Source organism: Cinclus cinclus, chromosome 22 (assembly GCF_963662255.1).
Source record: "Cinclus cinclus chromosome 22, bCinCin1.1, whole genome shotgun sequence".
Lineage (NCBI taxonomy): Eukaryota > Metazoa > Chordata > Aves > Passeriformes > Cinclidae > Cinclus > Cinclus cinclus.
Genome location: NC_085067.1, coordinates 1,364,542 through 1,386,918, shown reverse-complemented (window position 1 = coordinate 1,386,918; position 22,377 = coordinate 1,364,542). Strand labels below are relative to the sequence as shown.

Sequence of the window (22,377 nt, the reverse complement as noted above, 5' to 3'; positions counted from 1 at the left end):
CAGAGGGGCCCTGGCGCCATCGAGGGCTGTTCCCCGCGGGGACACCCGGCTGGCACGGCCCGGTCTCTGCCGCTTCCCCCGTGTGACCCCCGGCCGGGCCCGGCGCCCTCAGGCCCCGCGAGGGGCGGGGCGGGCCCTGCCGTGCGCTCCGGGCCCGCCAGGGGGCGCCCGGCCCGCCCCGGCGCGTGCGCACGGCGGGGCGCGCGCGGGCCCGACCCGCCGCCCCGAGCGAGGTGAGAGGCGGCACCGCCGGCCCCGGCCCGGCCCCCGGACACCCCAGCGGGCAGCACCGGGACCGGGCCGCGGCCGGGGGAGCGCGGACAGCGGGGTTCGGGCGGCGGCGGCCGCGGGGAGCGGGGACGCGGGAGAGCGCGCGCTCCGCGCTGAGCCTCGCGGGGCCCGGCGGGGGCGGGGCCTGGCGGGGGCGAGGGCGCCGCCTGGCGGTGAGGGGGAGAGGGGGCAGCCGGGGCTGGGGAGGGGAATGGGAACTGGGGAATTGGGGAGTGGGAACTGGGAACTGGGGAATGGGGAATGGGAACTGGGGAATTGGGGAGTGGGAACTGGGGAATGGGAACTGGGGAATTGGGGAGTGGGAACTGGGAACTGGGGAATGGGAATGGGAACTGGGGAATGGGAATGGGAACTGGGGAATGGGAACTGGGGAATGGGAATGGGAACTGGGGAATGGGAATGGGAACTGGGGAATTGGGGGAGTGGGAACTGGGAACTGGGGAATGGGAACTGGGGAGTGGGAACTGGGAACTGGGGAATGGGAATGGGAACTGGGGAATTGGGGAGTGGGAACTGGGGAATGGGGAATGGGAACTGGGGAATTGGGGAGTGGGAATGGGAACTGGGGAATTGGGGAGTGGGAACTGGGGAATGGGAATGGGAACTGGGGAATTGGGGAGTGGGAATGGCAACTGGGGAATGAGAATTGGGATATGGGGAGTGGGAGTGGGAGTGGGAATGGGACTGGGAACAGGAATGGCAACTGGGGATATGGGGAGTGGGGACTGGGAATTGGGATATGGGGGAATGGGGTATGGGGACTAGGGATTGGGATGTGGGGTAGTGGAGGTTGGGATGTTGGGATATGGGGGAGTGGGAATTGGGATGTGGGGAGCGGTGATTGGGATGGGGGAGTGGGATATGGGATGTGGGGTATTGGGATATAGGGGATTGGATATGGAGCAGTGGGATATGGGGAGTGCTTCTGGGAGGTACAGAGCACTTCCTTGCCCAACAGCTGTTCATAGCTCTCCACTCAGCACATTCATTCCCTGAAAACTGGAACCCTCACTTTGGGGTCGCATCCCCATCACTCCACAGCTCCGTGTTTGATTTCTCCCCGTGCCCAGGGAACAGATCTGTGTGCAGTGGGGTCTGACAGCTGCTGACAGCCCTTCTGCTTCCTGCCAAGGACATCCTGGGAGGATCACACCTGCAAGGGCTGTGCAGGAGGCAGCTGCAGGGAGAGAATTCCCTTTGGGATACACAGTTTGGGACAAGGCTCCTGGTGCTTAGGGCAGCCGAGTTTTCCTGCAAGGAGCACGAGCAGCACAGGGGAGGGATGGAGCGCCTGGCCTCCTTCAGCAGTAAGTGCCATCAGAGAATGCAGCTCCCACATCTGGTCATGAAAAAGCTGCATGGTACAAGGATTTCTTGGAGCAGTGGGATTTTGGAGTCACCATCCCTGAAAGTGTTAAAAAAAAATGTGTGAATGTGGGGACGTGGCTTAGTGGTCACACAAATGATTCAATGTGAGTTTTGTTTTATTTCTCTCTGTTTATAGTTGAGCTGATTCACATCCATTTTCTTGGAAAAAAATCAGAATCATGGAATCCCAGACTGGTTTGGGTTGGAAGAAACCTTAAAGCTCATCCAATTGCACGTCCTGCCAGGGCCAGGGACACCTTCCACTATCCCAGGCTGCTCCAACCTGGCTTTGGATACTTTCAGGGATCCAGGGGCAGCCACAGCTTCTGTGGGCACCTTGTGCCAGGGCCTGCCCACCTTCACAAGGAACAATTTCTTCCCAGTACTCCAATCTAACCCTGCTCTCTTTGAGTTTGAAGCCATTATAATGTGACAGTCTTATTTGTTTTGTTGCACAATTGAGTTCGTTTAAAACCCACAGAATCACAGAACATCCTGAGCTGGACACACAGGAACCATGGACTGCTGGGGCTGGGCCCAGGTGAATTTAGGGGCTGCCAAAGCAGCGCTGTGCTTGTGTCACAAAGGATTTCCTTTTGTTTTCCCAGGTGACCCTTTTGATAAGCCCCCATGCCGAGGCTGCTCCTCGTACCTGACAGAGCCCTATGTAAAGTGTGCTGAGTGTGGGCCCCCTCCCTTCCTGCTGTGCCTGCAGGTGAGTGCCTCTCATTGCTCTGGGAGAGCCATCCAAGGCCTGCCTGGTGCCAGCCTGTCCAGGGACACATTAATAACTGCTCTCTCCACACGTGGATCAGCACACGTGTTTGCTCAGGGACAGGGAAATCACAAAGAGGGTTTGGAGGGCGAAGGATTGGCACGTGGGCAGGTGGTCAGAGAATGGAAGTTAAAAAAAGGGACCAGTGAAAAGCTTTCGAGGGCAGAAGTAACACAGTTCTGATCTTTTGTTCTGCAGTGTTTCACCCGAGGGTTTGAATACAAGAAGCATCAAAGTGATCATACTTATGAGATAATGGTAAATATTCCTTTTGGATAACACCTACTCAGTCCTGGGCTCTCACAACTTCCCAGGAGTGAGGGACCCTTGCTTACTCATATTACATTGAAAGGTTAAGTGATGCAATTCTTTAATTCAGAGGTTTAAAACTATTTAAAAAAAAAAAAAAAGAAAAATATCCACCTGGAACAGAATGGAATAGTGGAGTCATTTACAGCTGCATCTTTTTGTTGTGCCTGGATAGCACAATGTACCTCACTGGACTTACAGTCCTTGAACCAGGTACATTGACTTCTGTTTCTCTAGGCCTGTTTCTTCCTACTTAAAAGTTAAAATTCTTAAAATCTCCAGTAATTTTACTGTGTTTCATAGTATAACATTGTGGAATTACAACTGGGAGACACAACATGTACCAGTATTTGCTGTGGTTAATGACCCGATGCCTTAAGCAATCCAATAATTATTCAGTCAGGTTTTGTGAAAGTTTAAAACTGCCAGAATTATCTCCTGTGTCACCCCGTGGTTCAGAACTTCTTTGCCCTTTCTGAGGTAGGTTGGAACAGGATCACAGTTTGTTCTGCTTTTTTCTTCTCCAGACATCTGACTTCCCTGTTCTGGATCCCAACTGGACAGCTCAGGAGGAAATGTCTCTCCTGGAAGCTGTAATGGACTGTGGATTTGGGAATTGGTGAGAATTCAGGGGTTCAGTCAATTTCAGTGAATGAAGGGCAGTTTTTCCTTTTATTTTCCCTGGATCTCACTGTTGAATCCAGCAGTGCACATTGGCTGTTCAATGACTTATTGTGGGTGAGACACTAATTCAGCAGCTGAAGTGGAAGGCTGGAGTATCAGATCCTGTTTTCATGAGTTATCTGTCTTCTCCTTTATTAAAAGCAGTTGTGTTAAAAGTACAGAACCCCAGAATTCACAGAAGCAGAACTGAGAGTTCTTAGATGCACATTGCTGTCAGAAGTAAGACTGGTGACTGGTTACAGTGTTTACCCTTAGCTGGAGTAAGTAGCATGTGCAAAAAGCTCTCAAATAACACCAGTAAATTTCAAGCCTGTTAAAGATGTGGTAGCTTCCATCAGCCAGAGAGTTTCCCATATGAAAAGAGTGAATTTCATTGTTCGTGGACACCCAAAAATGTTCCTGGCACAAACATGTGAGTGTTGGTGCTGAGAATGTGGCTTCAGACACCATCACAGGTCAATTATCTGCACTGCACACAACCAATCTCTTGCCCAAAATTATCTTTCCCTACTGGAGAAATTTTTTTAAAAAACAACATTTCTGTGTTGCTCACATGAAGCCTCCCCCTCTCCCTGCTCCAGGCAGGACGTGGCCAACCAGATGTGCACCAAATCCAAGGAGGAGTGTGAGAAGCACTACATGAAACACTTCATCAACAACCCCCTGTTTGCCTCCACCCTGCTGAACCTGAAGCAGGCAGAGGAGGCTCAGCACCACGAGACAGCCATTCCCTTCCACTGTGAGTATTCCTGCCCTGCCAGGGCTGGAATCGGCAGCTCTGGGAAGGACAGGCACCACAGATCCTGTTTGCTTTCATTCCCCAAAGGGATAACCTGTTCTGAAAACTGGCTTGGAGAATGTCAGGAGTAGGGTTCTCTTCACACTGGATTAATTCCTGGGTTTGTCAGATAGACAAGGCTTCCAGTTCCATGGGAAAAGGCAGAAAACAGCATGGTCTGACATAAACGTCAGGGTCTCAGAAGCAGAAGTTTCTCCACAGCCAGAGCACATAGAAATCTGGCTGGTTTATCCATTGGATTACAATCCACCCCAAAGTTCCTTCACGTGTGTCCATTGGGATAGATACCAGTGTGGTTCTCACCCTGTCCAGCCTGCACAGCAAAGGGAGCTGAGAGGGGATTTCTGCCTTCAAACATTGCCTCTGATCATGTGCACATTACTGTGTACACACTTTGTCCCAGGCCTAACTGCTGAATTAATTCATCATAAAATCACTCCTTTACACTATGCTGATTTCACACCTCTCTCTTGAAAACTGCCTGTTAAAAAATTCTGCAGCAAGTTAACAAATTCTCAGTTTTCCTTGCATTTCACATCTTTAGCATTCCCCCAGTCTGGCAGCTGTTCATTGCAGAGCTCCCCAACCTCTCTGGGTGAGGCAGTTGCTGTCTGTCTGGAGGTTCACATTTCCCAGTAGAGTGGTTAGAGCTAAACAGTAGGAACTGGGCAATTTTGGTTCTGTCCCTGGCTGTTACTGATATTTTTATGTGCCCTGGGCCAAGACAAACTCTCTGTACCTCAGCCTGCTTTATCTGTGCAGTGGGACACACAATGCTCAGCTCCTGCACAAGTGCATTGTGAGTCTCAGACTATTACTGTCTGTGAAACACCGAGCTCCTCAGTTGGGAAGTGCTGTAAAAACTGGGAGTTCTCTGCCTTTAATTGCAGCTCTGTCAATGGCCCCCAGAAGAAGGCAGATTTAACACTCCTGTTGCTATTAACTAAAAGAACCTGCACACTGAGCCCCAGGGATCTGCAGGGGTTTAGAGGGGGATGCTGAGCTCCAAAATGTAAAGTTACATTTTATTACCTGTTTATTACCTTGAATTTGTGTTTGACTCTTGAGATTACTACGAAGATCTCAGATTGCTGCATTTTTCTCTGGATGAACTCTGTCTTTTCTGACTGTAACACTGGATAAAAGCCCAATCAGGGTATTTTTCTTCAACTAATTATTCTCACTTTTCCTGCAAAAATAAACACTTATTTAAGGATCCTTAAAAAAAAGATCCCAAGCCCTACTCAACAAGTGAAAACCTTTGTTTTTTTCAGCTGCTGATGATCCCCCACGGCCCACCTTTGATTCCTTGCTCTCCAGGGACATGGCAGGGTACATGCCAGCCAGAGCTGACTTTGTTGAGGTAAGAATGACTCTCCTCCCATTCTTTTAAATTTGCTGCTGGGTGCAAGCTCAGCACACACACACACACCCCTGTTTGCCCCTGGCTTTCTTTGCTTTTCATTTAAAAACACCTCAGGAGGGCACAGAACTGAGGGATGCTTGCCGTCCCGTGGTTTAATTTAAGGTTATTCCAAGAGGAGCAGGGACTCTGATGCTTCCAGATCCCTTCCAAGGCGAGATATTCCGTGATTAAAGCTCTGGATTAGTTGAGGGTCTGGTGCCAGAGGTGGCGCTGGTGGCCTGCAGAGCCGGGGAGGCACAGAGGCTGCAGGACGTGCTGCTGCCACCAGATGTCCATCTGTCCATCTGTCCTGCCGGAGGTGGCCCTGCTGGGTGCTGGGAATTGGCCAAAGCTGTCACCTGCCTGAGGGGAGCACACACAGCCCTGCTCCAGACATTACTGGGGACACCTGCACTGCTCTCCATGCCCCAGTTCCTGCTCCTGTCCATGGAGGAATGAGTGCAGCCATACAGGGGCTTGTTTTTGTACCTCTGAGTAGAATCAGCACCCAAAAATCACACCCAAGGCTCTCAGGCACACAGAGGGACTCGTGGGGGTGTCCTGAGCCAGGCCAGGAGTTGGAATTGGTGATCCTTGTGAGTCCCTTCCAGCTCAGGACATTCTGTGACTGATTTCCATCACGGTCAGGGAATCACGACCTGCTGAATTCCCACTGTCCTGTCACAGCATCCTGCTCCTGCTGCAGCCATGGGGGTGCATTTACACACATTTTCCCCAGGTAAAGCTCCCCTGTGCTCTTGGTTGCTCAGGGATGGAACCTTGTACATTGTGTTTGAGTAAATATCTCTGTTCCCAGTCCTTCTGCATGTTCTGAAGCCTGAGGCCAATATTTTAGTGCTGGTTAGTGACAATGTATTAATCCCCTCTGAACAGGAGTTTGACAACTATGCTGAGTGGGATTTGAGAGATATTGATTTTGTAGAAGATGATTCAGACATTTTGCATGGTAAGTGCCATATTTTTGTACCCAGTCTGAGAACTGTTTCAGATACTTGTGCAGCTTTTCATTGAGTCTCTTTCTCCACACTTTTTAAAAGGGAACATACACTTTTAATGTATGGGGTTTAATGTTTGGGTTTTTAATGCATTCAGTCTGTCAGGGTAGGTATTAATGCAGACAGCAAGGAGGTGTGTAGTTTAAGAGTATGTGGAAACACAGTAGAAGTGTTGGACTCAAAGCTGTGTGATTTTTCATATGTAGAACATGCCCTGAGTTAGAGTAGCATCAGCTGTGTGTGACAACTTCCTTTTTATTGTGAAGGTGAGCCCAGTTCCTGCTCTGAGTTTCTGTGAACACGGCTGCCTTAATAACATGAAATAGCAGGAATTACTAAAGTGACATTTTAATCCACAGAGAGGAAAAGATCCTGCTTTTTCCCATGGCTTTAAGTACACACAGGGTTTAAAAGTCCTGTGTTTATGCCTCAGAATTCTGCCATCTGTGTCAGGCAGTTCTAAGCTAAAGCCTTTGCATCCCTTGGAGACAGACAAATCCTGTTACATACAGACGGTCTTGGCAAAGTTAAAAAAACCAGTTGGAAGTTGAGCAGGGTATGCAGGAGCTTTAGGAATGCAAACTCCCCTGGCTCAGGGAAGGGTATGAGGGTTGTATGTCAGCCTCTCTCCTTCCAGCATTTATTGAGAGGGGCACTGGCTTGAGGCCATGGCAGGGATTCCTCATGCCAGCTCTCTGCTGTTTCATCCTGTTCTGGGTCCTGGTGAACTGAGAAAGCAAAATAATCTCCTACTTCTGCACATTAATGGATGGATTCATATTCAGGCAGGCGGGTTTTGCAGCCCTCCCCTCACACCTGCCTTCCTCCCAGGCACAGTTCAGCCATTTGAGGTCTCTCCTGCCAGCTCCTGTCCTCCAGGAGCTCTGCTAACTCCTGCTGGAGCTGGATCTGCTTGTGCTCCTGTACATCCTGCAACAGGGACTTCCACAATCAAATTAGGAGTTCACAATTTAATTATGTGTTGTGTGAGAAAACACTTCCCCCCGTCTGTCCGATATTTTTGCCTGATAATTTCATTGGATGTTCTCTACTCCATCCTTCAGTTGTGTTCACTGTTTGGGCAGAGATGTCAGGCATTTGCTGTGTGCAAACTGCTTGGCAGAGCTTGGGGAGCGTGACCAGCTGCATTTTGGATCTCCTAGCCCAGGAACTCTGGCATCTGCCTTCCCACAGCTGTCCCAGATCTGTCCACATGAGAGAGAAAACCTCACAAAAAATGAAGTCCCAGGGTCCAGTCAGCTTTTTCCCTTTCACATGAGGCATCTTGGGGAGAAGGAATTCTTTTCTAAAGAGTTTGGAATGAGATCTTTCACTTCTGTGATTTAATACAAAAAAAAATAAAAAATAAAAAAAGGAGCCACATCCTCCCTGTGCTGCAGTTTTCAAGCTGCCCACTTTGCTTGAGAGAATTTTGCAACCCAATTGTAGGAGCCCATGGGGCAGGAAATGGCTCAGCACGTGGCTGTTGAGAGCAGGGGTGGTTTAAGGAGCCTTTGTCCTTTGGAGCTGATGGGCAGAGGGGGCTGTGAGGCAACCTGGGTGTAAAGGTGAAAATATGACACAGATACATAAACACATTTTATAGCCCAGAGAAACCCAAACGGGGCCCTGCAGCCAAGATTAAGGCTTACATTGGGAAGAGAATCTTCCATTTGTTTTCCTGCCACACATTAAACCTCACTGGGTTCAAGATTAATTGTTGAAAACTACTTTCATATTGAATTTTCTACAAGTCACTCAGGCTGGGCCCTGGGAACACCCCAGCCAGTACGATTTCTGTGGTCTCTCTTTCCTTCTCCTGGTGCACCAGTCACTGCTCAGTGCTGCACATCCCACAGGAGTATTTGTGCTTCCACTGGAGTAGAATTCCCCCTTGTTCCCTTTCTCCCTCATTGCTTTTTGTAATATTTTGTAAAAATTATTTTTAAGAAGTTCTGAGCTGCTTGACCTCTGTTTTCTGATTTATTATATGTTTTATATGACACATATGTTTATAACTTTATGTCTTGTATTTTACCTGTTAGATTCCCCTGTGTCACTCTAAACAAGTTCTTGGTATTCTCACAAGAAAATGATATTTAATACAAGGTGGCAAGGCTCCCAGGCAGCTTTTATGAGGAAAACAGAACCTGTACCTGCTGCCTCCCCAGCTCTCCCCACCTCCCAGGAGGTCACAGACATCACTCAGTCACTTCTTGGTATTAGTGAGATAGCACAAAATTGTATGAAATCTCTCACATTTCAGTTAAATTCTGGAACTGTTCTCTTTTGTTCAGTGCTGGCAGTACAGTAAGAGCATGCAAATATATATTGCACTTACACAAAAACATAATGGACAGATCAAAAGCACCAACCAGTTACAACCCTAATTCAGCCCACAGTGCTTGAATATTTCATGAACTACAAGTTTTCATCAGGCTGAATTAGAACGTTGGCAATTTATCTTTTTCCCAGCTTTTTTTCCCCCCCTTCTCATGTAAATGATTTTTCACTTCTAACACTGCAAAGTAATTGCTGAAACCACAGATTTAGAAGTGAGTGGAAATAGGCTGCAACTGGCAGGGAAATTTGATTTTAAGCTGCAAGGCAGTCAGTGTCCTTCCTGACAGAACATGGTGTTTATTCTGCTGTGGAAGCTCCTGCCATGCTCCAGAGGCAGGTAACTGTTTGCCATGGGTCCTGCTTTCTTCCAGGGTGGGTGAATTTGGACTGCAGCCCTTCAGTTTGTCCCCAGCCCAGCACACACTGGTCCCACAGGCTGTTTACTGGGATTAATTTGCATTCTTCCCATTATCTGGGCCTGGCTTGCCAAGGCAGGTTTGCTCCCATGGAACAAAGCTCTCACTCATTAGCGTTCAGCAAAATTTCCTGCACACCAAGTGAGGCTGAAGAGGAATGAAAAGCAAAGAAACTGTTTTGGACACACTCTGGAGAAACCAAAATATTTGGGGTTTGTTGGTTTTTTTGTTTGTTATTTTTGTTTTGGTTTTTTATTTGTTTTTGGAATGGAGGAAGGAGCCTTGAATTGCTGCCTATCAGTGGGGCCTTCAGAGCTGCAGTGAGCAGAGCTTTATCAAAGCCCAGAGTGGACACTGTGAGCACTCTGAGCTTGGATTATCTCCCATTACCAGCACAAACAACTGCCTCCCCACCAGAATCCGTGGGGAAAAGCACAGGCAGATCATTCTCATTCCCCCAGCATCTCCTCTCTCATTTCCATGCAGTGTGTAGCAGGGTAGTAGTCAGAGTTATTCATGCATTCCAGATTTGGTAATCGCCTGGTCCTGGGTGAATATGGTTGTTAAAAACAAAAGCCCCTGCAAAAGGGCATGTGGAAGCAAATACTAATTTCACTGGAAGCAGAAGCTCCCTTTTTTTCCCCTTCATTTGTTCCTTCCTCTCCCCAGCTGATCATCATTTCTTTAGAATATTGTGCACTCAGGTGAAAGCATGAAAACTCCATGGTTAGAGGTGCATAATTACTTGTGATATTTATAGAGGTTCTGCAGTGCAGTTTGTGCATGTACTTATTAAGTTCTGCCCACACAAACCCCAGAAAATAACAAGTTGGCTGAGCTTGCAGAGGGTTTCAAAACTACAAAAATATTTTCCGTAAATTGGCACCAATTCCAGCCCTTCCTAATGGATTTCATTCATGTTTAACTTGCTGCATTCCCAATTTCTCATCCCCACATTTTAGCATGAAGCAGAATTTGCTATCTCTGCTTGTTCTTAAATTAGGAAACTTAAATCCCTTGCTATGAAAATACACAATGATGCTGAAAAATGCAAGAAATTTGGAAAAATAAGTAGGAATATTGCAGGACCCCTCCTATCTCATACAGAGCCTTTTACTCTTAGATTAATGTCAGATCAGTTTGGGACAAATTGAAGGGATTTTTCCTTGGGATTAAGCTCTTGAGTGAATCCCCACATTCTTTGGGTTTTAGCTGTCCCTGTTTGTATGAAATTTGATTATCCAGAGAGATGCAGGGATGAATTTCCCAGAGGCTGGGGTCTTCCTGGTGTTTACACCTACATACATATTTAAAATAGACACATAACCACATTTCTTAATTGCATTATTAATTATTAATCTGAGAGTACAGTCAATAAACTGCCCCTATCAATTTTGCTCTTTTTGTGTAACTACAGAGAGAAATGGATCCTGGGTTCAGACCCCTTGGGCCTCCCCAGTTCCCCTTTATCCAAAAACTGGTTGTTGTGTCACAGCCTCTAAACCACTGCCAAGCCTTGAGCCTCTTCCTTCTAAGAGCACATGGAAATTATTAACATAAATGTAAAAAAAAAAAAAACATTTAAAATCAGCCACCTCTGCACTCATTTAATGATCTAGAATTTGTGTGTTATCTAACAGAGAGAGGGAATGGAAGGTGATAAGTGTCTCTTTATCTTGTCTTTCAAGAATTTACCAAAAAAAAAAAAAAAGTTTATTAAGCTCATGGCTGCAGGAAAAAGGAGCTGCAGGTTCTGTGAGTGGCTCAGCCAGGCTGCAGACAGGTTTGATTTTGGGAAGGATGTGATTTCTAATGAGCATGGCTCTTTTCCTGGACTTCTTCACTGAACTATTCTTTGTTCTCCTGGCAGACAGATAAGTTTGGAAGTTAACAAGCTGGAATCTTCCAGATGTTTTTAACAACTGTAGCAAAGGCTGCTTTGAGTCCTCACAGTTCAGAACTGTGTCTGCTTTTTGGAGTTCCTTGTTCCAAACATGACACCTCAGACCCCTCAATCTTTTCTCAGGAGGAGGAATACTTGGCAATTGTATGTATGAAGGAACAAATAAGTGCTGATAGCAAAACAGTCCAAGAAGAAGAGGAGAGGAGTTCTCAGGATCTGCCCAGGTTCATGTTTACATGAATGTATTTAGAGTGATGAATTTGACATGAGTAAGCACAAGAAACCTTCCCCAGGTAGCAAGGACTGCAGGTTTGTCTCTAATGACTTGATGCCCCTGTAAAATTGCCTCAGGATTTTTAAACCAGCAAAGCAGTGACCATTTCAGCCTAATGTGAACATAAAAGCTTGAAATTCAGCCTAAAAAACGAATTCTTGAATTCTTTGATCTTTGTGTTTTGCAGCTCTGAAGATTGCAGTTGTAGATATCTATCATTCCAGGTTAAAAGAAAGACAGAGACGGAAAAAGTGAGTTTTGAAGCAGTAACTCTGTTTTTTCCTTCCCTGTGCAATGCTGATGGATTACACATCATTAATTTCCTACTTTGTGGAAAAAATAAAACCTGCCAGAATGTGACTGATTGCTGGACCCCCACTTTTTCCCCAGAAATGTTTGCATCATTATTTTTAAATCCTAGTGGTCCCTAAGTTAGTTTTCCACACTGAAGATAACTCTATTGCTGACGTGAGCTTGAATAATTTATTCAGCTCATTTGACAGTGTTCTAGAATGACTCAATCAATTAATTAAATTAAGTTTTATTATAACTTTGAAATACTTTGTTCAATATTTACAATTATATCTTGCTGGATTACTCCCTGCTGGAAGAACTAGTGATTTGAAGTGAGGCTGCTCCAGTCCTTCTCATAAAACTACACACTTCTGCTGAGTGACAGGAAGGATTGACCTGGTTCTTTATAATTCATAAATAAAAAGCATTTATGTGGTGTAATTTCCATGATGATCAATCTTGTCATACTAAAGGAAAGTGCTACAGGGCTCTTCATAACTCATGTGGTTACGTCAGTGTCAGGTTTTGTGAAGTTCCAACAACAGGATGGGACAAAAATCTAGAAAATGACACAGAAGTGCTGATGTCACTCTCAGAAAGGTGACTGCATGGGACAGGAAGCTTTTGTGCACAGCAGAGGAAATGTAATGGATTTTATAGAGCTAGTTCTGACCTGACCTTGACAACCCAACTCTGTGGTATCTTATTTGCCAAAGTGGAGTCACCACAGAGCAATGAGCATGTTGCACTGCTCACACTGATGACAAAGGGATTTTTCAGGCACCTGCTTTTCCCTCTGCTCCTTCCTCTGATCCTGTCAGGAGCTGTTCAAACCCAGAGTTACCTCCATCACCTCTTTAAAACCCAAGCTGCCATGGAAAGATGCCTTTCTCCTGTTCCCAGTGGCATTTACAGTGCAGCTCTGCCCTGTGCATTAGCAGAGGGATGTTTGTCTCTCTCTGAAGCTGGAAATCATGTTCATGAGACATTCATTACCTCTGATTTTGGAAGGACAAGTTATAAGATGCTGTAGATGTGAAATCTGTGCCTAAAGAAGCAATTTCCAACCTTTAAAGTGATTGCAGCTCCCTTTGTGCTCAGGGCTAATGCACACCACTGTCCAAAATTTGCCCTGATTAAAGACACACTGCATCATGTTTCCATTCCAGCCAGCCCAGGGCTTATGGATATTTCATTCATGTTTAGTTTTAGACTCCTCTGATGGTCTAAATCAAAGTTTCTTCTGAAGCCTTTGTGTTTTTGAGGCAATGCAGGAGTAATGACCTTTATTAATATAATTTTCTTTCATTTCCAGAATTATAAGAGATCATGGCCTGATAAACCTCAGAAAATTTCAGAGTAAGTATCAGGTGTAACTGCTTTACTTCAAAGTGGCAAAACTTCACACATTCACCATTTCCAGGTCACCAGTGTGGTTTATTCATATTGGAACATATTCAGATGTTCTAAATTCCTGCAGATTTCCTGCCCCAGCTGTTTCCAGCTGTCTGGTTCTAACTACTCCCAGCTCAGTGTTTTAGTTACTGCCTCAGAATTGCTCTTCAGAAGCATTTTGGGCTCTGCTGAGTGGGGAAGAGAGGGAAGGTGAAACCCAGGCCTTTTAAGTGCACCTCACTCTTGTGAGAAACCACTGAACAACATTTAAATATCACCCTTCATGCCTAAAGGATTTTAAGGGCTGTAACTTTTGTTGCTTTTTACTCAGCAGTTTGTAGTCGTGGCACCGAAACAGCCAAAATGTGGATTTTTATGCAGTCCCGAGGCTGGGGCTCACATCAGCCCCCACAGAGGTATTTTCTCCTGGCAGCAGGAGTGGTAACGTGTGGCCCTTTGCCCCCCTGTAGTTCTGGAAAGGCGCTACCCCAAGGAGGTGCAGGAGCTCTACGAGACCATGAGGAGGTTTGCTCGGATCCTGGGGCCCGTGGAGCACGACAAATTCATCGAGAGCCACGCACGTGAGTCGCAGCCTTCTGCACACACAGGAACGGGTTGCATCATCTGTTTCCTAAATAGATCCCTCTCCTGGAGGGCAGGAGGTGGTTTTCCTCCTCCTCCCCCATCTAACTACCTCAGGAAAACAAATCCATTTGTGGTTTGATATGTTGAATGAGCAGCGAGTGGGTTTTTTCCACTAAACTGTGTCCGAGCTCTTTGTTTGAGTTCACAGCTGACTGAACATTCTGGTCACGTGTCAGAGGTAATATTTTTTTATCTAAAGACCACTGTTTATTTACTGGAACTCTGTATCAAGGGAAGAATAAAATCCCTATGTTATGGCTGTGTGGAGAGATTGGGAGCTGGCAGCAAGCTGAATTCTTTGAAAGGCACACGTTAAACTATTATATGTCACATAATTACATAGTGCAGTGGTCATTATGTCCTTACCTTAGGGGAGAGGCATTGTTCCATCCCTGAATCATCCCATAGCCTACATTTAGGCAGATTCCAGTCAGAATCACCACATCCTGCTTCATTCTGTGACTTAAACTGGGAGAGTAGTTGCTCATTAGAAAGAACAAAGCATTTGCGCAGTTGTGCCCGTGTTTTCAGGACACCCTGTGTGAAATACCAAAAGCATGACCCTGCAAAATCATGAGTCCCACATGGGAGTGCTGCTCCTGCAACCTGGTTTTGTTGTTGTAGTGGCTGCAGATCCTCAGGTGAACCTGACAGTCAGGTACAGGCACTACACAGGTCTCCTGGGCAGCAGCAGGAAACAAATGCACAAGGAAATTTGCTGCCTGTAAAACTGAGCAGTGCTGGAAGGCAGCTGATGAAAGCAACAGACAGGAAATATCTCTGAGTAAAAGAAACATTTCATAATTTCATCTTACTGACTGCAGGAAAAAAAAAATTGTCTGCAAGGAAAATTTTTGGGAGGTCCAGCTAGGAAAATCATAGTTCCAAGAGAATATTTGATGTATAAGGAGCCTGGCTGGAATAGTTCCTCAAACCTATTGAATTGGCTTCCAGAAATCCCACATTACTGTTATTTGCCTTGTTATGGGATATCAAAGCATGAAGAGAAAGTACCTTTTCTGAGTACACAAATGCTAGAAACCAGCTGAAATCTGTGACCAAGGAGCGTGGGGACACAGGGAGATTGAGATCTTGTGGAGGGAGATTAACCCTGGCTGTGGTTTGTGTGTTCAGAGCTGACCTGTGCAGACAAATAACAAAGAGCCACATTCCCAGTCCACCCCACTGACCCACTTTTGCTTTTTTGGTTTGCCCTCCTGCCACCTCGTGGGGTGCAACAGTGGAATTTGAGCTGCGCAGGGAAATAAAGAGACTCCAGGAATACAGAGCAGCAGGAATCACCAATTTCTGCAGTAAGTACCTGATGCATTATTCAGCCCATTCCCATCCATCAAGGAAGGGAAGGATGATTTTACAACATTCAGGATGTGTTGAATAAAAAGACACTTAGTTCAGAGAGGCTCTGGAAGTGAGCAAGGCTTCAGCAATGATGCACAGTCCAGCTGGGCTGGTTTAGAGCTGATTTGAGCCATCAGCTTGGAGATCACAGTGTCTAACACAGCTCTGCTCTGGGCACCACTTTGCAAAAGCTTCATTAAGAAAAGATTTATGTCATGGCACAATGGTCTCAGGGCTTTATCTTGGGACACTTTCACTGCCTGTCAACACATGTGATATCTGGAGAGAGGCCTAAAACCTCCGCATCAGTGAAATGGCCTCTTTTGTGCTGGAATTATATCACAGAAGCCTTTTTTATTTGTTTTTGGCCTGAATTTAACAGGGGGAAGGGTGCAGGGTGGGATCTAATCCCTTCTGGTGCCAAGAGGGAGAACAGCAGACGTTGGGCCAGAGGTAGAGAACTTCCCAATATTTCCTGAAGCAGGGAAAAGCCGGCGTGGACTTTGTGGGTGATGCAGGTGGTGAGGGCAGGGTGTGTGTGTGCCACAGGTGCCCGGACCTACGACCACCTGAAGAAGAGCCGGGACGAGGAGCGGCTGAAGCGCACGATGCTCTCGGAGGTGCTGCAGTACATCCAGGACAGCAGCGCCTGCCAGCAGTGGCTCAGCCGCCAGGCAGACCTGTAAGCACTGCCCCAGGTGTCCAGAGAACCTGCCCCACCCTGGCAATGCCCACAGCCAGCTGGGATGGGCTTTGGAGCAGCCTGCTCCAGTGGAAGGTGGTCCTGCCCATGGGATGCAATGAGCTTTGAGGTCCCTTCCAACCCAAACCTTGCTGGGATTCTGTGGTTTGGTTTGCATCAAACTAAAACATTCTCCTGCCTGGCAGTAACAAATCCATTCCCAATTTATCAGAGTAGGGAACAGCCTGCAAAATTCAGAAGGGCAGGAATGTGGGTGACAGCAATAGTGCAGGCAAAGGAGGGACTCAAACCCCTCAGTTTTCTCAAATTTATATTTCAGGAACTGAACTGCTGTTCACAAAATCACAGAGGGAAATGAGCTCTTTATGGATATTAATAAGGGCACAGCTGATGCCTGAAATATTTCAGATGAGTTTAGATGTAGCAGCATTATTAATGTGTCATCACTCTGCACGAGCACTTGGATTTAAGGAGCAAGCTGTAATGTAAAGGAAGTGCATCCTGTGTACAGGGGATGGTTTGGAATTTCCCCACTCAGTCTCCACTGGATTTTTAATTGTGCCTCTCCACATTTATTTGTTGGGTTTTTTAACAGGTTTCAGACATATTTTTCTATGTGGGAACACTAAATAGTTATAAATTCTGTTGACTCCTAGTCAGGGCTTGGGTTATGCAAGTTGAATTGTATAATTATTACAAGTTGTAGAAGAAGCACTTTCAGGGCCAGCACATGCAGTTATTCTTAAAAAACACTAAGACAATTTGAAAATTTCCTTTCTTTTCAGTGATTCTGGCCTAACTCCCACAGTACCAGTTCCTTCAACTACAGGTAAGTGTTAGATGGTGTCTGCCAAAAACCCAGTAATATCTCTCTGACAGGCTTTTTCTGACTCTTTTTCTTGAGTGCCAAAGTGTCAGTCCTCAGCCCTCACAGTTAAGCACTGCTTAAGTCAACATTACATCAATCTGCAAGTCATTCCACTCACATATCCTGCAGGATTTTTTGCTGAATTTCTAGATTTTTCTGTCTAGAGGTCAAAACCCATCCTAAAGCTACACTGGCTAGGCAGGAAACAAAAGAATTTTTAGTCCGTAAGCACAAATTAGGACCAACAGGACCCCGTGTTCTTTCAGTTCCCAGTAAGGACAGATTCAGGGGTCAGTCAAGGTCCTCATGATCAAGACTTCAATAAATTCCCATCGCATTTGTTGAGGTCATGGGGTGACTGAGACTGGCATAAAGTTTTACTACAGGGTTGTTAAATGTTGCCAGGGAAAATGGCTTCGGCTCTGTCCCTACACCCATTTTTATGTGGATGCTGTTAAACCACTTGAATCAAACCTCTCAGAGGTGGACACTGGGTCTGTATGTTCTTCCTCATTTCTTCCAGGAGCCTCAGAAATTTGGGTCAGCATCCCAGGCAGTGAGTCAGGACACTACAGGCTGTTCTAAACCTATCTGGTGATTGCTAAGATCTGATATTTTGGAGAAAAAGCAGCTTTGTGTATCTCAGGGCGTCAGAGTCCATGAAGGGAGGACAGTGTCTTCCACTGAAGGTCTGGAATGAGGGATGAACTTCCTTTTTTGTCAAGGATCCAGTGTCCCATGAAGGGGACTGTGTTGCCTGTGGAGCTGTGATAGCTCACAGTGTTTACAAGCAGCATCACATGTGGAACAAAACCCAAACAAAATACCACAGAGTTGCTAATTAAGCAAACATCCTGCCTAGGGATGCTGGGGAAGAGCTGCCACGTGGCTCTAATTAAAGGCTGCATCACTCTGAATATACAAGAGGGCAAATTAATGCTTCACTTCTAGATTCTAAGCTCTTGACTTTGCAGCCTTGATATGTTTCCTTTAGTGTAGTTGGTGTGTGTGTGGTATTTTCTGGGTCTATAAAAGAGTAAAACTGAATTCTGTCATGTTTCCTCCTAGCACAGTCGCCCCATGCCATGGGAAGAGGGAGCAGTGCTTGGAAATAACTTCCTTTACACCTCCCACAGACTGACACTCCAGCTTCTCCCCAGTGCCTCAGCTCTCTCTGCTCGGGCTCCTCACACCCAGGCAGATCCTGTCTGTTCCTGCAGATGCCCAGGGGACAGAGAGACTTCCCAGTGCCAGGGGCAGGGCCTGGGCAGGGCAGGGTCCTTGAGACAAACAATGGCACAATGCCCAAGGTCTCATCACTTTGCCCAATTTGGGATAGAGACCTATCTCTAAGAGTGCTAAATATGCAGTCCACGGTGCAGGAGTGAGAGACTTCTTCCAATGTGAATAAATAGCCCAAACTTTGTCCTGAGCTCTGCAAGTTACCAAAAAAAACCAATGCTATTAGAAAAAGAAAGCCAAACCTGCAAGCAGACATCCCTTGTGAAAGTTTAGGCTGTTCCTGGTAATGTCCAGCAAAGTTACAAACAATAGTGAAAGTGGGAAATACCAGATGACCTCGTGGTAAATATTCCTTCAGAACTGTTTATTGTATCAGACAAAAAACAAATCCCCAAACTGTATTTGCCTTGCAGTACCTGCATCATACTTAAAGGCATTTGAAGAAAACTCTGCCTCATGAGGTTGTCAGTAATGCCAGAGAGAAATTGGCTGCTTAATCACACCAATAAATAGTCTCAGCATCCTTACAAGGTGCTGGTTTCAGCACACCTGGCACACCCTTCCTGGAGCTGGCATAGTCAGGAGGCTCAGCCCAGCTGAGCCATGCCTGATGCCAGTCTGACAAAGACAAAGCTTTTGTCTTTCAGTTCCTCCCAAAAATCAACAGCTCACAAGTCTCATGCTATGGTCGCAGAGCTTAAAATTGCAAAACCAAACCTTTTGTCGCATCAGCAGAGCTTTATGCTAAGCCCTAAATAACCCTGCCTTGTAAACACTTGGCTCAAACTGGGTTGAACTGCTTCCCTAACACACCCCAGGAGCAGCCACCTCCAAACTGCTCCAGTTCTGCAGCATTTCCTTTCTCATTCCACAGGCAGACGGAGTGCCCCACCACTGAACCTCACAGGCCTGCCAGGCACAGAGAAACTCAACGAGAAGGAGAAGGAGGTGAGGAAAGGATGGAAGGATCGTCTCTATCAGCTGTGTCTCCACAGCACAGGGCTGCCCACACCATGTCTGGGGAGCTGTGAATATCACCTCACTTACAGGCCCTGACTACTCTTCCTTTCTCACAGAAATCATTCAGGTTTCCAGTTGGCTTCTTAATTCCCTGTGCTACACATACAGCCCAAAGTGGCTTATTTAGCAAAGAAAGGAGCAGAGCACCAGGGTGTTATTTGATGCTGTTACAACGTCCACCTCCCTGCCTGCACTGTGAGGCTGGGCTGAGCAGAGGGGTTAATTTTCCTTAATGAACACTGGTTGTTTTTCAGCTCAGTGCAGGCCTATCCTGTAAATCAGTGAAAAACTATTGAAATCAGAGATTATTATTTCTTAATAGAAGTCCTGAGGTGTCCTTAGACTGCCCCAGGCAGGATGCAGTGCCCATGAAGCACAGCTGTATCTCAGCCTCTCCTCAGTGTGTGTTTCCCTTGGCTGGAGCTGGCAGCATTGGGAATCAGCTCACGGCTCCGTGTGGAACTGGCATTTCTGGCTCCATTCAGCAGGGGAATAATGGTGGCAGGGCATCAGTGTGTGTGTGTGTGGAATCTGATTTCCTGGTCAGCTGAGACAGAAAGTCTGAGGTCTGAGGAATTCTGCAATTTCCTATCCGTGAGGAATGAGCATGAAGCATTTCCTTATTAAAGGGAGGAGACAGACAATTTCTGCAGCAGGAGCAACGCCGTGCTCCTGGAAGGCAGCAAGAATTTGGGAGCTGAGCAGGAGCTGTGCAGCCAAACAGCTCAGGGGCTGTGCAGAGCCATTCCTTACCAAACTTCCAACCACAGAATGCCTTCCCTGCACAGCTTCCATGCCAGACTCCTGGAGGGGGCTGGCAGAGCTGCTTTTGTAGAAGGCATTAGAGCCTGAGTCTGCAGGGGATTAGCAGCCAGATGCCCTCCCTGGCTCCCAGCCAGCCAGCCCAGTTACTGCTTCCAAGTCTGGCATGTGTGCTTCCCGGCCTTTGGAAGGAGCAACGCCCACACAGGACACACTCGGCTGTGCTCCTGCCAGCCCAGGGCTTGCTTTCATCCTCCTCCCTTATTTTTCCGCCAGGAATGTTTCTGAATGCAGCAGACTCCTCCCCTCCCTACCTGTGGATCCAAACGGCTCATGGCATTCCCCTGTGCAAGAAGCACTGGAAGTGTTCTTGGGAAAATATTCCCCGTGTTCCTCCCCCAGCAGGGCTCTGGGAATGGAAGAACATGACAAGTGTTGGTGTTTATTAACTTCACCTTTTGTCTTGCAGCTCTGTCAGATGGTGAGGCTGGTCCCTGGAGCCTATTTGGAATATAAAGCTGCTTTAGTGAATGAGTGCAACAAACAGGGAGGCCTGAGACTGGCGCAGGCTCGAGCCCTCATCAAGATTGATGTGAACAAAACCAGGAAAATCTATGACTTCCTGATCAGAGAAGGGTACATCACAAAGGCCTGAGGACAGGCAGCAGTGCTTGGCTGGAGCAGGCAGATGTGGAGAAGCTTTGAAGTCGCTTTGACAGCTCTGAAAGATTTTACCAGTGTTGAATGAAGGACATTTCCTTTTGTTTAAAACCTTTTGGGGCTTTTTTTTTTTGTGTTTTCTTTTGGGTTTTTTTATTATTTTTTTTTTGTAAAAACAAGTAGGGAGTTTGTTAAATTGTATGAATGCTGACATTTGTCTGGGTTCCTTTTGACTCTGGTGTTGTCAGGATTCCTGGGAAGGATCATGTGCCATATAAGCTGATATGAAACGTGAATGGGCATTCATTCCTCACACCTCCTGTGAGTGCAGAGAGCATCACGGTACTTTTATGCTGATGGTGACACAGAATGAGGACAGAGTCACACTTTGTGCAGTACAGGGTATAGAAATGCAGTTCCTCCCTCCTTGTGTTGCTTCCTAAATCAGCAGCAGCTTTCAGAGGCGACAGCACGTGCCTGAGGGTGTAAAAATAGAGCTTGCAGTGGTCCAGTCTTTTTAACTTAATTGTGATAAAGGATGGGAAAGGACATGGCAGGGAAGCTCCTCAACAGTTGTTACTTTTATGTGGTATTAGCACATATGCCAGCAGGAGGGCTCTGTACAAACCAAGGAGCTTCAGCTGCTCCCCCCTTGACTTGGGGGTGTCAGGTTATATATAATCCCTCAGTTTCAGCCTAATTCTCGTTGGGAAGGCTGGAAGCTACAGCCACTGCAGCTTTTGGAATAAAAAGGTTGTTGGGACCCTGATGTTCTCCCACAAAAAAGGAGTGAAGAGCGCGAAGCTCCTGTTTGTGGGGTTTTATTCCCTCAGCCTGAGGAGGTGCCACAAGTAACTGCTCAAACACAGCCCCCAGCACATCAGCTGATCCCTGAGCTCCAGCACCAAACATTTGGATTTGGCAATTGGATTATGAAGATGGCTCTCTGCAGATGCAGCTTGTGTATTTATTGAATAGTAAATTGTTTGTCAGACAGCTTCCTGCTAAGGTGTAATGCTGGAATAATGTCCCACAGGAAACCTGGGAGCCAAAGCAGGTGAGGTGTTGGATGCTCCCAAGTTTGGGATCTCATGGAAGAGCCTGACTGAGCTACAGCTACACCATTACCTATCTAAGGCTTTGAGGTTCAGGTTGTTGTTTGTTCCCCAAGAGTAATCATCCTGTGAACCTGAGGTGCCATTGAATGTGAAGTATTTTGGTTTGTAATAAAATCAGAATGACTTGAAACAATCTTACACCCACGTCCCTGGACTCGGAGTGAGACTGTAAAGGTCACACAGCTGCCTGGATCTATATCCATCAGCTCCTCACCAGGAGAGAGGAGATAAACGCCCAGCAGCGGCCAGAGGGATGCAGCCACTGCATTTCCTAGCAAATATTACTATTTAAAGAAAAGCAGCAGTAATAAAATACATGTTCAAGTTTAAAGTCTAGAAACTGAGACTGGGAATGCCAAGGGAAAGGGCACAGTAAGCTGTAAAACCTTGGGAATGTTCTCCCCTGTTGTCTTTTAACATTAAACACCCAAAGTTGTTTCTTTTGCCCTACCCTTCACCCAAAGGCAGTGAAGGAGCCGAGTGCACTGGAACCATGCCTGGATCAGCTGGGATTGGTTTTGGGGGGCTGCTGCCTGTGTTTGGGGAACACCAGCCCTCACTGCACTCCGGGCTCACGTCTGGATGATGCAGGTCCTGGATTACAGACTCAGGTGGACATGTAACATTAAATAGGGAACAAGGCTGGAGACAGGTGGGAGATGGGCACTTTGGGATCCTGGGACCTGCAGAATTAGTGACACCAGGGCCGGGGTGATGCTGTGACTGCT

The 22,377-nt window shown here is 46.7% G+C and overlaps 1 protein-coding gene across 1 annotated transcript; it reads left to right on the top strand.

Moving 5' to 3' along the window:
* The first annotated feature begins 1,537 nt into the window (after positions 1–1,537).
* On the top strand, positions 1,538–22,077 carry TADA2A (transcriptional adaptor 2A). The gene is made up of 15 exons (XM_062506838.1): positions 1,538–1,598; positions 2,268–2,374; positions 2,633–2,692; positions 3,271–3,362; positions 4,009–4,166; positions 5,501–5,589; positions 6,526–6,598; positions 11,771–11,834; positions 13,193–13,236; positions 13,743–13,853; positions 15,159–15,230; positions 15,826–15,958; positions 16,765–16,808; positions 18,964–19,037; positions 20,341–22,077. The coding sequence occupies exons 1-15, from the start codon at positions 1,574–1,576 to the stop codon at positions 20,524–20,526; spliced, it is 1,332 nt and encodes a 443-aa protein (XP_062362822.1). The 5' UTR covers positions 1,538–1,573; the 3' UTR covers positions 20,527–22,077.
* The last annotated feature ends 300 nt before the right edge of the window (positions 22,078–22,377 follow it).

Bases quoted from the DNA above. Each gene is read 5' to 3' on its own strand.
- TADA2A (XM_062506838.1), top strand. From the start codon at position 1,574: ATGGAGCGCCTGGCCTCCTTCAGCA. The intron at 15,231-15,825 runs GTAAGTACCTGA...TGTGTGCCACAG, and splicing joins AGGAATCACCAATTTCTGCA to GTGCCCGGACCTACGACCAC. The intron at 16,809-18,963 runs GTAAGTGTTAGA...CTCATTCCACAG, and splicing joins ACCAGTTCCTTCAACTACAG to GCAGACGGAGTGCCCCACCA.